Genomic DNA, 16,766 nt, shown 5'->3' on the forward strand with positions numbered 1-16,766 from the left:
TGAAAGTGGCTACAAAGTGTACAAATATATATCAGCTTCTGGGTCCAAAGATGGGGCTGCACAACAATTTCTAGTACAGGCGGTCCCCTACTTAAGAACACTCGACTTACATACAACCCCTAGTTACAAACGGACCTCTGGATATTGGTAATTTATTGTACTTTATCCTTAGGCTACAATGATCAGCTGTAACAGTTATCACAGGTGTCTGCAGTGAAGCTTTATTGTTATTCCTGGTTCTTATTACAATCCAAAGTTTTTTAAATCCAATTGTCACAGAGACCAAAAAAGTTCTGGCTGGGATTACAATGATAAAATATACAGTTCTGACTTACATACAAATTCAACTTAAGAACAAACCTACAGACCCTATCTTGTATGTAACCCGGGGACTGCCTGTATTTAAAGGGCCATTGCATTCACATTTAATTTATCCTACACCAACCAGTGCACACCTTTCGTTGTGCTGATAAAAGAACCCCCCATGAAGATTGGGGATTGTGGTCTTAAACTTTGTGGTCCTACTATTCCCAGAAAAGATCCTTTGTCTTTGTTTCCGGAGTCACTTTGTGCTCTGTGTATTCATATTCTGCTCCTCAGCTCAAACTGACTTGGATCATTGTCTGTGCGCCCTGACTTCTAGCGCTTACCTTGGACTTTGTGGGGGTCATTTATTATAACCGTTCAAACTGAAAGCTGGCTGAAATTTTTTTTCCCTTGATGCACCTTTTTGCGTGTTATTTATGAAGTGTCGGGGCCACAATTTTGGTGGTTTTCCGACACTCACTGCTTGTTCCGGTTTTTTTTTGCGAACAATTGTGGCACCGCTTGTGAATGCAAAACTTTTCCAGCGCTACCATTTATATGACTCGTTTTGTGTCGCAAAATTTGGCACAAAATAAGAGAAGCTAAAATCTGGTCTAGGGAGTTCTATTTCACCTTCATGAATGAGGAACCATTCTAAACCTTTTTGTTCGTGCACCAAATTATTATATCCCTTGCACCACAAACTTATATCCCACTTAGCCACCCTGCGCCCAAATTAATAAATGGTCCCTGTCTGTTTTCTACCTCCCCTAGACCATTGCCTTGTTATTTAGAGTCTGCTGGATTGCGGCTTTTCATGAAATCTGAACTGTCTGTGACTAAGCCTAGCCTTTCCCCTGACCCACCTAGACCAGCTGCTACACACACCAGAGCCACCATAAGACGTAGTGGCCCTTCAATCCCTACTCAGTAAAGTCCGGTTCCATTTATAGGGATTAACGTGCTGGCCCAAAGTCGAAAATCAAAGTTGGATAGAACAGTGGACCTACAACCTGCTGTATGTCTTCTACTTACCAGCGAGAGATCGACCGCTGCAGGAAGTGAAAGGAGTAAATTATTTTATTTTTACTATCTACTAATGATTTAGAGGGAAAAAAAATTAAACACTAGTTCCTCTTTAAAGGAGAACACAATTTTATTTGTCACTCCTATACAAGTTCTTTAGGGGAATTGACCAGATAATGTCATTGTTACATCCCCTGAGTTTTACATTATTGGTACAATAGTATACAATATCTTATTGCTATAGGAAAAGAATGAATGACATCATACACTTTAAATACCCATGTGTAGATTACTGGAACAAATAGGACTGATATCTGTAGCCCTGGAAAGCTGTGTGTGCACTGAAATGATATTCATATGATTCATACACATACAGCGTTTTCAGATCATATACTGTCTGTGATAACGGAATTAATTGGACCTAACCAAACACCGAAGCAGATTTTTGTATGTAATATGCACCCGTAAGCACACATAGTGAAGGAAGACATATTGGGCCTTGTGTAAGTTACAAAGCCTGATAAAAATGGCTTCTGTCCATTCCAACCTATCAGAGCCGAGCTTATATTTTTAAAACTGCAGTGGAAGAATAAATCATAGAATCTGATTGGTTACTATAGGTAACAAGTCTTTAGCTGCTGCTAGAGATTCTGGGTTTTCCTAATTTACTTATAATATCCTTCCCTTTAATTATTACATCTCAATGACATCAAAGTCTTTGGGGCTCATTTACTAAAGGTCCGAATCGCGTTTTTCCAGTGGGTTTCCCGAATTTTTCCAATTTGCGCCAAATTGCCCTGGGATTTTGACGCTGAATCAGCGTCTGAGAATGTGCTGCTGGATCGCGACTGGACTGGGTAAGTAAATCTGTCCCTTTGTATGTGGGTGATGTACCCTGATGATCCAAGACCTATTCGGACTGCACATTTTGTAACTAATTTTTACACCCTCCATAAAACACTTACTATATACGGCTCCATATACGTCTTCCGGCATTTTGTGTTCACGATTTGTGCAAACTGAAGTAAGATAGCAATAATTGATAACAAATTGTTCTTCTATCACACTGATACCAAAAATTAAACCAATGATCATGAAAAGTAATAAATCAAGAGTAATATGGTTGCTGAGCTGGATCACCATCATTCACAGTAAAATGTAAAAAAAAACAAAAACTAGAAATTAAGAACTTCTCACTCACAACACCTCTCCGTATGCTTTAGTAGGGTATTCTGGCCTGGCCCAGCGGCTTCCATGGATACAATAAAACAATACCCTCCTGTCTGATACAAGTTCTCTGAAGAGGCCTATTGGTAGACCACTTATGTTAATGATTTTTTATATTAATATACACATACGTAATTCTCTCTGGCTCTCAGATTCCTGCATTTCTGAAGATCTGGTTTTAGACCCTGCAACCTACTGGAAGTTTCAGGTGGTCAAAGGTCCACCATGATAGGTCTCTGTGGACCAGTGGACACCCCAGAGAGAGAGAGAAGTCCCCTAAAAGAAGGAAGAGATGTTCCGCTTACAAATAGACCTCTCATTGGATGAAGCCGATCCTGTGACCCTCCGGGAATTTCCGGTTGGAAGTAAGGCCCGAAACTGGAAGTACCAGAGCGACGTTGGCAGCAGGCACCAGAGTGGGGTACGTATGTGTACTGTCTTATCTTACTCTGGACACTTCCCCCTGGGGGTTTCCATATTCATAGAAACTGGAAATTCTATTAACTGGAATTAATGGAAGTTCAATCTATTTTTTGGATATAAAATATGAACCACTAAAGAAAAGTTGCAAAAATGTATATTCTTTTATCCTTTCCAGACTTATTAAGGCAGATTTCTACAAATTTGTCTTTAAAATGGCATAAAAAATGGCCACATCTGTAAATTTGGTGAAATTCTGTCTCTCCTTTGATCGGATAATGAAATCTAAAGGGAGACACTCAACTGTGATTGGTTCGGACCACGTGCTGTTCAGAAACCACGGAGAACATTGCTGGGGACAGGAAGTCTTGGATCAAAGTAAAATATGATGCAAGGAGTCCCTTACCATGGATCATTATTACATTCTGGTGCTGCTGTTCCACTAGCAAGCAGGGACTCCATGTTTCATATTTCACTATAAGACATGGATTCCCACCCCCAGTACTGTACTCGGCTGTTGGATTCCATCTTGCACACACTGAGCGTAGTCGTGTGCCAATGGCCTTCAGTTGAAGATTTTAAGATGCAGAACATTTCTCCTCTCTCAATCCTCTTTAGAATCGGCAATCGAAAACGATAATGAATCTGCATTTCTTGTATGAGAATTTCCTTATGGATATAGATGTCCATTGGGTCCAAACTTTCCACACCCTGGGGATGCAGTCACATAATGGATTTGCATTGTAGTTTGAAACACATCAGGAAAAACACATTGCATGCGTTTTTTGTAAGAAGCAACTTGCATTTAGGTCACAACCTGGATGGTTTGGGAATGTGTTTTTTCTAATGCGAACACATGATGTGATTGAACCCCAAGAGTTGCCTCTAGGCAATATTTTAATGGGCGCGATGCAATCCTTCTCTCCACCTGTGGTGGTGCAGTAGGGGGAAATTAACAGATGCTGAAGGTCATTTGCACATTGTAAAAATTGAGAACCGCTTCAAAACTACAAAATAAATAACATTCAGGCCAATTACAGAAATTGTTAAAACCCAAAGCATGCCGACACATGTTGGTTGTTTTCACTCCTTCCTCAAGTCATGATAAATAATAGTAGTGCACAGATTAGATGTTGATTCCTATATTGGTTACATGGAGGAACTTAATTCAGAAGTTACTACATGTGTCCAGCATCAAACAGTTTATTGTTCGATTGGAGAATTGTGGTCCTTAATGTTCATCTGTAGATGTGGCACCGGTGAGGTAACCATTTATTCCATTAGAACTGTTGACCCCATTGGTACTGGGGTGATGTGATTTTTGTGTGCGTGGTACTGAATCTTCTTCATCTGAACTGGATTCAATATCACTTCTGTCATCCTTCGACACCTACAAATATTAGAGATTAAAAATGTGAGAAGAAATAAAAACATAAAATTCTCACTTAACGAATGCTTAAATCGCCCAGTGACTAAATAGCTACTAAACCTAAACTTACATTTCTGGACTGTAGTCTGGATAGCAGGTTATGATGCCACGAAATTGCTACTAATGCAAACAGGATGCTTTCATGTACTAAATGTAGTATATACTTTAGAGACTAGAATAGTTTATACAAAACATAAGTTGAACCTTGTACTGTACTGACTCATATATGAAATGTGTTATAAAAGAAGAGAAGTGTAACAAGATTGATAAGACATAATTTGTAAAATGAGGCAAATAAGAGTCAAGCTGCAATCACACCTTCTGGCCACTCATTAGAGCATGGCACAGACTGCTACTGACTTTGTGTCCTTTGTTTCAGCTGGACAGAACAACTGATCGGTGTGTGTGGGTTTGTTGTGGGCCATTGTTGGCGCCTTAGCAATAATATACTGATGGCCTGTAAGCTGTTAATAGAAAAAAATTCTTCTTTTAAGAGGAAGCATTAAAAGAGGATCATTACTTCAGTCCAATTCCTAGGATCACGCCTCCTGGTCCACTTACCTACCCTGATTAGCGACAATCAAGTGGGCTTATTGACCTGGTGTTTTACATAGAACTTGAGCAGATGCCGGTCGCACACCTAATTGGCGCTCAGAAAAATTTTGGACACCATTAAAGCCTTATACCCCATTAGCTACAGTGTATGCTAATAGAACCCTGCGAAATCCATTTGACATTAAAAAACAGAACCCATCAAGGGTACATTAATTTTTATCCTATTACTAGAACCGTTGGCATGAGCCCTCCAGTACCCCCCTCTATTCATGGTGTACAAGGGGGAAACACAGACCATACCTTTTCTTTACATGCAGATGATATCATTCTTTTATTGACCCACCTGGAGGATTCCCTGACCTCAGCTATGGATTTAATCCAGATAATATTTGGAAATTTTTCTTAACACGTCTAAAACACAAGCGCTCCCTTTGTTTGTAAACCCGGACTTGTTCTTCTATTTGCAACATAAATTTGAGTGGAGAACACTTGGAGAACCTGGGTATACAGGTGACATTTCCCTTGTCAAAACTATATTCAGGAAATTATGAATCCTTATTGGAAACCTTACATAAAGAAGAAAAACTGTGTTTAACATGGACGTGTCCTGGCTGGGTAGGGTGGTGGCATACAAAATGCTGATCCTTCCTAGATTATTGTATTTGTTTCACACTCTTCCGATTTTCCTGCTGGAGAGGTGCTTTGCCAGAGCACAAAAAATGCTGTTTTCATATGTGTGGAAGGGGAATAAATCACGTGTAGCACATGAAAATAAATGAGGTCTCCCAGACATCAGAGTCTATCATCAAGCCACGGAACTGCAACAAGCGTCACAGTGGCTTAAAGTTACCACTCTGATGCCATGGGTGAAGATTGACATGACGGTAGCAGCTACAAATGATCTAGTAACTATCACATGCACTTAAAATGATGTTTAGATGGTATTACACACCGGACCAAATTCATCCGGCATAGCCAAACTCCTCCACCCTTTGCTGGAGAGGCCATGGCATGATGGGCACCCTCCTACACACTTTTAGGGGATGTCCTAAAATATGCCCCTAATGGGAAGCAATATATAAAATTCTGAACCAACTAATAGGACACAGCAAAAGGTAATTCCACACATGGGGGGATATTTATCAGGACCTCTGCGCACCGCCAGTGGCGCAGAGGCCCTGAAATAATCGCAAATGCTAGCTTATTGCTAGCTTTTGCGATTATTTTCCCCAGCACTCGCTGCTGCCGGCGACTTTTCATTTGTGAAAAGTCGCCGGTTGCGTTCTTTTCTACGCCAGGCCCTGCCTGGCGTAGGAAAAACGCTGCGCAACTGGCAGCCCGATACATGAAGAGGCAGAAGCCTCTTCATGTATCGGGCTGCGAATTTGCAGCGGCGGGGCGATCATACGCTGGCGCACGAGCTCCAGCGTATGATAAATATCCCCCATGGTGTTTTTGTCAGTTTTTTCCCAAATTATCTTAATAAACAGGTTGTAAGCAGCCAAACACATGGTTAACAGTCAAAAACGGATGCGTTTTTGAATGGACTGAAAACGCATGCTTAAAAAGGGACCAAATATGCCATGTGTGGCAGCACAGGTACCCTGGGCCAGGCACTACTTGACTCCACTCCCTCTCCTTGACACAGGATCCTGATTAGGGTTGATTAGGATCAAGTCCGAGCGATTGCTAGAATCATCATTGCTAGACACTAAAAATCCCCAACTTGTCCACCAACAATGAAAATGATCTCACAAGTTGATGTAACTTATAAGTATGAGAAAACCTTTTCTTATGGATTTCTCCAGCAGCAACCCATTAAAAATATCTGTTCCACATACCGAAAAGTAAAATAGACACAGCGTGACTCTGGCAGGGGATGTCTTGACAAGGGCTTAGGAGATGCTCCTCACCCTGGAGAATACTACACTTGGCAATCTATGAAAGGAAGCTATTTTACCTAGACTCTACTATGAGCCTGTACTATGTCAGTTCTAAATTGCTATGTTATAAACCTTCGTTATTATCTTTTGGGTAATAACTACCATTTGCCAAATCCAGAGCGCTCATTTATATAAAAGGGCAATCCAGTTGAATCGTGTGGCACAATTCTGTTCAACATGCGCCATATTTCTAAAGAATGAAAAAATTGCTCCCAAAAAAAGGTGCATTCTGCTAGAGAAGTGCAGGGGGCGCCAGACTCATGAAGAACGTGTGACACATTTCATGAAATTGTTGCACACAGCACCCTCTGCAGGTAACCTGCACATAGTACAGTTTGCACTACTTTTGATAAATGTGGGCCACAATCTGGAGAGCGTGCATATAGCCTAAATGCTCATTAAGGAATCTGTATGATGTGTTCTATCAACTATCACACAATCCAGACTGAGAGCTGAAACAAAGCATCTGCTGTCACTCCTGTGTGCCGCGTGGTCATGGAGTAAATTAGAAATCAAATTGTTATCAGAACTTACATGTAAAGGATTCCATTTCCCAGTCTTCCATGGCAGCGGAGGAAATAAAAGTGATAATTATGAAGTCAAGACAATGTATATTTATGTATGGAAATAGGAAATCTCAAGAGTAACAGCCCTAAACAGCAATAAAGCAGCGTCGTAACGAGAACGTGCTCGAGAACGGCGACTCGCATGTAAACAACCGCACAAAATAAACCAGCCGTCACTTACATGAATTAAAAAGGCTCTCTAGATTTATGAATATAAATAAGCATAAAATTGCAGCTTTTTATCAGCGTTTCAGAACACAAATCCAGCTATAAAGTGGAGAATTATGTCAGCAGGAGTATGTGGATAATGTGGATACAATGTGGATAATTCTTCTCTTAAAAAGGGAACCTGCCATCAGAACTTCACATTTTGACCTAATAATAGGTTTCCATATGCTGTTTAATACTAACTACCAATCTTTTTTTATAATAATAATTCCATTTAAAAGTACATACAAGTTTACCTGGCTCCCTCTCAGCAAAGAGGATCAAGTTATAGGGCAGTCTGTGCAGGGCTAGGAGTCCCTGGGTCATCCCTGCTCTCCTAGCTTCTCCCCTTCCTGCTCCCTCCTCCTCCTCCCTCATGCAGACATTTGCTGACCAAGATAATGGGGAAGATTAACTTACCCGGTCCTTTCGTGATCAGCGTTGTCTTGTGACACATTTCTAAATGTTAAATCCTGCGTGTTGTCCGACGGCCACACACCCCCCCATTTCTTTCTCATGCAAACCGGTGCTGATGCGCCAAAATCCGACCACGTGCGCCAAAATCCCAGGGCAATTTGCCGCAAAACGGAAATTGTTGGGGAACCCGACGAAAAGGCGCTCCGCGGACCCTTAGTAAATGAGCCCAATATTTGCAGCACATGAGGGAGGGGGGAGGAGGGAGCAGGAAGAAGAGAGAGCTAGTAGAGCAGTGATGACACAGGGACTCCTAGCCCTGCACGGACTCCTCCATGACTTGATCCTCTTTGTGTGAAGGGAGCCGGCAGGTATACTTTTATATACTTTTAAAACTGAATAGATCTAAGAATGTTTATTATAAAAAAAGATTAAGAATTAGCAATTAACAGCCTATGGCAGTGATGGTGAACCTTTTGGAGATAGAGTGCCAAAACTACAAGCAAAATTCACTTATTTACCATGAAGTGCCAACATGATTTTTAAGAAGTAACTTATTGCTATTTGTCCTTTCGCATCTTTCAATCGTATCTGCCCCCCTGAGGCCACCAATACAGTTGAAAGAAGGAGGGCAAATTCAGACTCATTATAGATTCTCTCCAGGGTCTCTCTTTAGAGGAAGAATGTTGGGTCCAGCAGGATGAGTTCCAAAGATATTGCAGTTCTATCAACACCTTCTCATTTTTCCTGCAGTTCCACAGCCAATGAAGTGTCGCTTTAAAATACAGCTGAGGGCAGCATCTCTTAAGTTTCCTGGGACTGCAGGAATATTTGGTGGGTTTAGTCATATTTGTGGAACTCTGTCATGGCGGATGGCCTGAGTGCCCGCAGAAATGGCTCCGAGTGCTACTTCTGGCACCCATGCATTAGGTTCACCCCCACTGGCCTATGGAAACATGTAATTGAGTCAAAATGTAAATCCTGATGATAGGTTCCCTTTATTCTTTGTAACACTGCTTTTCTCTTCCATATATAACTCAATGTTGTTCTAACCAAATTAAAGGGAGTCTACCACCTACTCTAGCATCTGAAAGTTGCATGTTGTAGAGAGATACAATGGGGTAGATTTACTTACCTGTCCCAGCGCTATCCCCGAGGTGCATTCCCAGACGGCTGCTGCAATTCACTACCAGTGTCCGCCCGATATTCTGCATGTGTTGCTTCCCCGCTCAGGTCCGCTGGAGTTCACCTTCTTCTCGGTGCATGTAAGTGCTTGGCTTGCAGCACAATTTTAAATGTTAACTCCCGCGCGTTGTCCGAAATCCGTCATCCGACAGCCGGCCCCTGATTTGTGTTGCGTGAAAGCCGGCACGATTGCCACACAATCCTATCGTGTGCAACACAATCCCTGACGCGATGCCCTGAAAAGTCAGGAAACCTGACGAAAATGCGGCCGTGGGACCCTTAGTAAATAAGCCCCAATGTGATTTCCACTACCTTTATAATGTCTCTCTTTTATGTAGTTTATGAGATATTACCAAATGAATCCCTATGCAAATTAGGCAGTTGGCGCGCCCAAAGGCTTCTCCTTAGCATTGGAGCACTGCTATTCCTGCCTCTCTTTGAGATAAACAGGAGATTTGTATTGTGAAAAGTATGGGACAACATTGGAACGAAATGCTAAGGACATGCCTGTGTACACCAACTGCCTCATTAACATATGGATTAACCTTGGAATATCCAAAAATGGCATAAATGGCCAGAAATAATACTGCTATGTTAGGAATCACAGCAGATTTCTCTACAACATGTTGAAAGAAAACTATAATGCTCAGTGGTGGTGATAGACTCCCTTTAAAATAAACTTCAGATAGATTGCTCCCCCTTGTGGTGGTCATTGGAAGCTGAGATTTTTATAATGCTCTTTGTGTGGAAAGAATGGAGGGAACACTCTCCAAATAACTTATGCTGACAATATTGAATTGCTACGTGTTAAAGGAATATGTATCCTATATATACTGCCTTATAGCAGAAGAAAATCACTGCCCATGCAAGCTGGAACAGTCTAGCAAGAATAGCTGCAAGAACCTTTGATGGGGACAGACCATTAAAGGGATTTTCCAGTAAATTATTTTCTAGCCCCTATCCATGCAAGCTGATTCTGTGCTATATTGACTTCTATGGGACTAATACATATTTCCCATTAGTGTCCAATGAAGACCTCGCATTCAGTTGCCATCTACTTCCAATGGCATTGATCCAATTGCAATCCATACAATCCAGTCAGTAATTTACCATTTTACCATCTATTCTAACCTCTGGCACTGACACAAGAGAAAATTATAGTAAATTATTTAGTGAAAAATAATCCCTGATTTCCCCACAATATTAATAACAGTAATAATAAAAATTATAATATGCAAAAAATAACATATAATAACACATTGTAGACAACACCACATTTTGCTTGTAGCTTTCATCTGAAAATCTCAAAATCTAATTGCATGAAATTAAGTAGCAGCGGGATACGGCGTATACCGGTCTCTAAGTAGATTTTTAGAGTAACGGAAATGGGAAACATAATTCTCACCTTGCCTTTAGAAATGGCTTTACAAGCAATCTTCACTATTAGGTAAGACCAAAATAGATGCAGAGATTGAAGCAGTAACAGCAGGAGATTAAAGACCCACCAGGAGGGATAAGGGCCTACAATTTCCCAGCTTTCAAACAGAGTCGTGTTTAGGATCCTGCAAGAGAAAGTCAGACATGAAGTGTTACATGCTCATCATCGAATGATACCGGAGCCATTATATAATCAAATAATGAGGCCGGGGAATAATGGATGTGATTATTGAGGCTGAGGCCACACGTGGGGCAGACGGCTGCAGCCATTTCCATCAATTCAGTAGCACATTTTCTCTGAAAGAAGCAAAATAACACCCGAAATGTTGTGTTTATTGCAGTGACGTTTGGAGAAATTGTCATAGGTCCCACTGCTTTCATCCTTCGCATTACAGTGTTATAACCCACAATAATAAATGACGACCAGTGTGAGCGAAGCCCAGGAGTTTAAAGGGGTTGTCCAGTCACAAGTTATTCCCTCTCCATAGCATAGGGGCAGCATGCTGATTATGGGGGTCCTAGAGCTGAGCTGTCATGCCCCCATTGTACCCCAAATGAGTGGAATGGCAGGTCGGACATGTGCTGCTCCATTCATTTTCTGTGGCACTGATGCAGATACCGTAGCGTAGTACAGCACTTGACTATCTTCATCAGCGCCATAGAGATGAATAGAGCATCAGATGTGTTCGCCGCTGCTCTGTTTTTTTGGGGGTACAACCCACCCCTGTTCTTGTACTCTGCTGGGACCCCAGTAGCCTCTTTGATCCCCCTACCAGATAGATACTTGGAGCTGCACGCACTCATCCGCGAAGCCGTACACAATCTCGGCTCCAAAGCCGCAGCTACTACACATACGCAGGACTCCGGCTTCACGGACACGTGCGCGCAGCTCCTTGTAGCTGAGCGCTGAAGATGTCTGGGTAGGAGGATCAAAGAGGCTACTCGGGCGTGGAGTAGCCGCGCCATGTAGCCTCAGCTCCGGCTACTCCACGACCCAGTAGCCTCTTTAGAAAATTTACATATTACCCTGATTAAAAATTAGAAAAGATAGAGGGGACTAAAGGATAAACCCTAAAAGCGGCTATCCTTACATACGTTAGATGCACCTACCACCAGATCTACCTTAATAGGGCGATCCATAGTGGTAGGTTTTCTTTAAGAAGAGTATTCCCCTTACCAAGCTTATATTGGAAAATATACAAATGAAGAAATCATTGCAGATTCCTTCTTGCATGTCTCTGCTAGGTGACACACAGGGGTTTAAATGTGACAATCATTGTTCTAAGCATTGAGAAGATGCAGAAAGAGACAAAAAGGAGAATTAATTACAACATCTGCTCAAAGTATCTCAATCCGACGAGATAATGAAATGGGCTTTCATGATTGTGTGGTTATAACCAGTATGGCCACAAGATGGCAATCCCTTATAGAATGAAACAAGTTGGTAATATAAAATGTAGGATTCCACACAATACATCCACCTATGGACTATAATAGTATTATATACACATTGGTGCACATTTACTAAGAACAGAGCAGCCTGTACTAGGTGCGGTGTCCTATGTAGTGTGCAAAATTCAGGATTTCTGCCCCTCCCCCTTCCCCCTGCACTGCCCTGACAGAGTGCACCACATTTTTTAGGTGTACATTTAACATGGGGCGTGCAACACAATTCTGTTGTGGATATTTTATATCCAATGTACTTTACAATCAGCCTATTTCTGCCTCTAAATTATATATGATTCTACTTCGGTATAGGTGTAATATACCATTAAGGTTAATAAATGAATAATCATATAGAATACATCGGTCATGTATACCAAGACTTTCCAGAGCTGACACTGGAAACCTACGCCACCTATTGGTAGAAAATGAACAATGAGCCCATTTAATAGATGCCAAATATAGTTCATATAATGCACTAGTTTATGGAGAATGGCACAAAAAAAATCTCCTAAAAGGAAGACAATAAGACAATTACCACAGGCACGGTGCCTGTATCTATGAGCCAGAAGGGCTCTAGGGATGTTATCAAAGTCCCTCCGTGCTGCAGATTCACAGGCTACTACACTGTGAATCTCAATATTTGCTGAAACTTCCTCTGCTGCAGTAGCTACATAAGGCAAAAGGAGGAGGAAGTGCTGAGGGAGCAGGGGGAGGGGGAGATGTGGTCCTTCACAGTCAAGCAGTCTGTGAAGCTACAGCACAGAGGGGCTCTGGTAACGTCCACAATAACTCTTATGCTTCGTTAGCATTATTTTAAAAGTTGATTTTAGAAAGTAGGAGGCCGTGGGTAACACATATAAGAAGATTACCACAGTCACCGCGCCTGGATTTATGAATAAGTGTCCCTGGTTCATCACGATGGATTTTGATTGAAATACGACTCAACGGGGGGGACTTAGGAACTGACCCAAACTAGACTTAACAAAAAAACCTTTAAGAAATGAAGCTGTGTAAAAATCTTATTGTCCTTATTTTGCAGTCCCTGACAATGCAGAGTAATGACTTTTCCGTGTTTCCGCTGTGTCTCGGACCTCTCCACACTTCTTTTGCCAGAGGGCTCCCTACGGCAGCTCATGATTAAAGCCTTCACGTCTTGCAGTAACCATATGACCGCAGTTTGATCTCTGCTAAATTACTTATCGCCTCTCCACGGTATCCAGCTAAAACTTTAATAAGAGCGATAAAAAGATATATTGATTGCGAAAATGAATAGGGACTAACAAATCTGCGCTAAATATACATGGAGTGTCCGAGGCTTCTATGAGAGATAACACTGAGTGCTGGTAATAACCGGCCTCACCTCTCTCCAATCACAGGCCATTGTCTCACACAGAATGGGGGGGATAATGAAAACGTCTATTCTATCGTCATTTGGGCAGAGGCATTAAAAAAAAAAGAAGCAATTTCTGTATGACGGCTATCCTGGCCGGAGAATCAGAGTCATTATAATCTACTATAGAGAATGTAATGTCCATGGACAATGTACAACTGGACAAATGGCTATTCAAAAACCTGCACAGCTACTCCTCTCTTTGCCCAATATACATGCATGCCTGGCAAGGATGAGCACGGGTGTGTTTTTAAAGAAAGAGAAGAGACAAATGCAGCTTATCTCTTATCTCTTATGTGATCTAAGGATGTTATATTGTGAAATGAAAAAATGTTGGACCCTCATTTTTAACTTTAGATTAGATGTAAGGGATCAGAATTTGCTAACTTCTGTATGGACCTTCTACTGCTAGTGACTGCCTGCAGTGGTGACTTCGAGCAGGAGGTAGAGAAACTTAATGGGAACAAAGAATTACGCTGGAGGCTGCAAACAATAAGGAGGGAATAGCAATGTCCTGTCTGTCCGGAGAGAACCGCTCCGAGGACCTTAGGTGTATAGAAAAAATGTAATAATTATTATATAGCGAGTCTCAGATTTCACTGTGAAAGGGGCTGTTCCTTTGTTTTATATTTTACGTTGTCCAAATCTGAGGATAGGTGATCAATATCATATTGATGGGGGGTGTAACAATTTTACCACCGTTGATCATCTGTTGTCCTTACAAAAGATTTTGCTGTTCAGATTTTGGTTTGGACAATAAACAAACTAAGTTGGATCCCAAATTTTTTCCTCCTGTGTCCCTGCGGCCATGCCTCCCACCCATCTCAGATCCAGCAGGACAGTTCAGGCAGGGGAGTGTGTCCCGAAACAGTTGAATACGATGGTGAAACAGGGAGTCGACAGCTCCCTGCGTCATCATTCATGATGTCATCCTGCCTGCCTGTTTCAGTGTTATACACAGCAGCAGAGAAGAGGAAAGTATTGCTGTGGGGGGAAGGCGGGGGGATGGGGAGAGATGAGCAACGGGTGGATTGTTTCCTTTTTTTTTTAATTGTAAGGATGGGGCCCACAATATAAAGAGAAGTGGATCTTAATAAACGGAGGAGGGGGGGGGGGCACCAAATAGAGAGGAGGAGGCCACAATATAAAGGGGAGGGGATCTTAATATGTGGAGGAGAAAGCCACAATATAAGGAGCAGTGGGAAACTATATATGGAGGAGGGGGCTACAGTATACGGAGGAGAAAGGCCACAATCTAAAGAAGAGGGGGTCACAATATAAGGAGAAAGACTTGGCCACATTTTGAAGGGTTTGGGTGTATACAAAGGCGTGGCAATATAAGTTGGGGGATATATAAAAGGAGTGAGTATTATACTGTATGTGAATGTTAGGGGGTGAGGCAAAGGTGAGGTCCTAAAAAGTTTCTATGGGATAATCCTCAAGCCACATCTTCTGTCCCTCTTCTGCCCTCTAATACATTGATAGGTATGCCCAGCGCTATCCACTTAACATCAGGGGTTCCTTATTACTATGCGCCCCCCATTTTTGTCCATGTCAGGTCCAAGTGGTGTAGCCAAGTGTCATGTGCCATGAGAGAGCCCCTGTAACCGCCCCGTAGCCCTCACCCACCATACCTGGACTGTGATTACTCATTCTCTAGTAGGCCCTGGTGGGCACATTGCATATGGTCTGGAGTATCGCAAATTAGTTCCATTAACCCAGGGGATATAAGGTTCTCCTGCTCTGATGGTCAATGGGGGTCTTAGTGGTCAGACACACAATCAAGAAGTATGACCGTCAGAATGGGATCTTCTCCCAGCAGTGCAATTATAGAGCACAGTAACAATTGTGTTTCAGTGTTAGCAGTAAAGAAAAGATATAAAAAAAAGTGTGTATCAAGACAACAATCAAGTTAACGCAGCTCCTTAATAATGTTCTGTAAATTAGATTTCTAATATAGTGTACAGTACATTAGTGCAGGAAGTCTTTAACTCGCTGTTGAAAAATCTCATTATACAGCATGTAATGAATCCAAAGGGATGAACCCAAAATATAAACTAGTTAAGTTAGTTACAGTAGATGGACTGGAAACGTCCTGTCTGTCATCAGCAATAGTCGAAGAACACGTCTCCTTTAATAGTGATCTTTTAAAGCAGTAAATATAGTAGTCTGCAAGTTTTGGTACAGATAGTTATATGATACTTGTACAATTGAAGACATGAGAATTGCATATCACGTATGTATACTTTAAAAGAGTCTTTGCAACCTTCCCAAATTTTCAAAAATCTGGCTCCCTTGGCTTAACACACTACGCTCCTCTTCATCTGAAACTTCGTCAACTTTCAATTTACTACCAACGTCTCAGTAAACTTCTTAGCCATTGGTGTCTATCATGTTTCTTAAAGGGCTATTCCCACAAGACAAGATTCTTAAATATACTCAGGATAACAAATTAATCTCTAATACAATGTTATTGACAAAAATACAGCATTTCACAAATATGATTCAAACGTGTCTCTATCAGTCCGAGTATACACGATTTAAGTTGCCCTGGGATCCAACCGTAAACCTTCTGGCCAGGCAGGACAGATTCTTCTCATGAATAGCTCCTCCTGTCTGCACACTGCAGTGCTCTCTGCCTCTTGTCTCTCCTTTTCAAGACGAGCTCAGATACAGACACTTTCTGCCGGCAAGCAGCATGCAAAGACTTACTCTACAAACTACAGATAAGATAAGGTCTTTATAGCAGAAGAAGGAGATTTAGCAGAAGTGATTCTGTGTTTTATAGCTTGCGTGATGTAGCATAGCTGAGAGTGTCATTGTGTGTTATTTGCATCTCATGGATTTCATCATCTCTCATCTGTGATCTGTCTCATCTCTGTGTCAGATACTAGTGAATGTTCAGAAGCTAAGCAAAAGTGTCCATAAACCTTGTTCCATGATAATCTAAGCACACTGTCAGCACACAGCATATCATAGCACAAATGGACCATGAAGTGTCTGCTTAGAGTTATAGGAACACAAACAGCAATAAAAACTGTAAAATTGTAAAGTAAGGGGGTTACAAATAATCTTCCTTGTGTGAACATCACTAGGGGATTAAAATTTGAGAACTTTTTTCCATGGTCAAACCCCTTTAAATTACAAAACATGTACGCCCTTTGTTCATTCCCACCCCTAATGACTCCCCCCCCCCTTTCCATCCATCTACTGGT

The 16,766-nt window shown here is 41.6% G+C and overlaps 1 protein-coding gene across 2 annotated transcripts in view; it reads right to left on the minus strand.

The window, feature by feature from the left end:
* Positions 1 to 1,443: 1,443 nt before the first annotated feature.
* The window catches only part of CERS6 (ceramide synthase 6), a 162,951-nt gene continuing 147,628 nt past the window's right edge, over positions 1,444 to 16,766 (minus strand). For both annotated transcript variants that reach the window (XM_072121814.1, XM_072121813.1), the window contains exons 9-11: positions 10,684 to 10,840; positions 7,441 to 7,464; positions 1,444 to 4,369 (exon numbers count right to left, since the gene is read on the minus strand). In XM_072121814.1, the coding sequence (XP_071977915.1) occupies positions 4,211 to 4,369; positions 7,441 to 7,464; positions 10,684 to 10,840 (340 nt within the window). In that variant the 3' untranslated portion in view covers positions 1,444 to 4,210. The remainder of the gene's footprint in view (positions 4,370 to 7,440; positions 7,465 to 10,683; positions 10,841 to 16,766) is intronic.

This window comes from Engystomops pustulosus, chromosome 8 (genome assembly GCF_040894005.1).
Source record: "Engystomops pustulosus chromosome 8, aEngPut4.maternal, whole genome shotgun sequence".
In the NCBI taxonomy this organism is placed as follows: domain Eukaryota; kingdom Metazoa; phylum Chordata; class Amphibia; order Anura; family Leptodactylidae; genus Engystomops; species Engystomops pustulosus.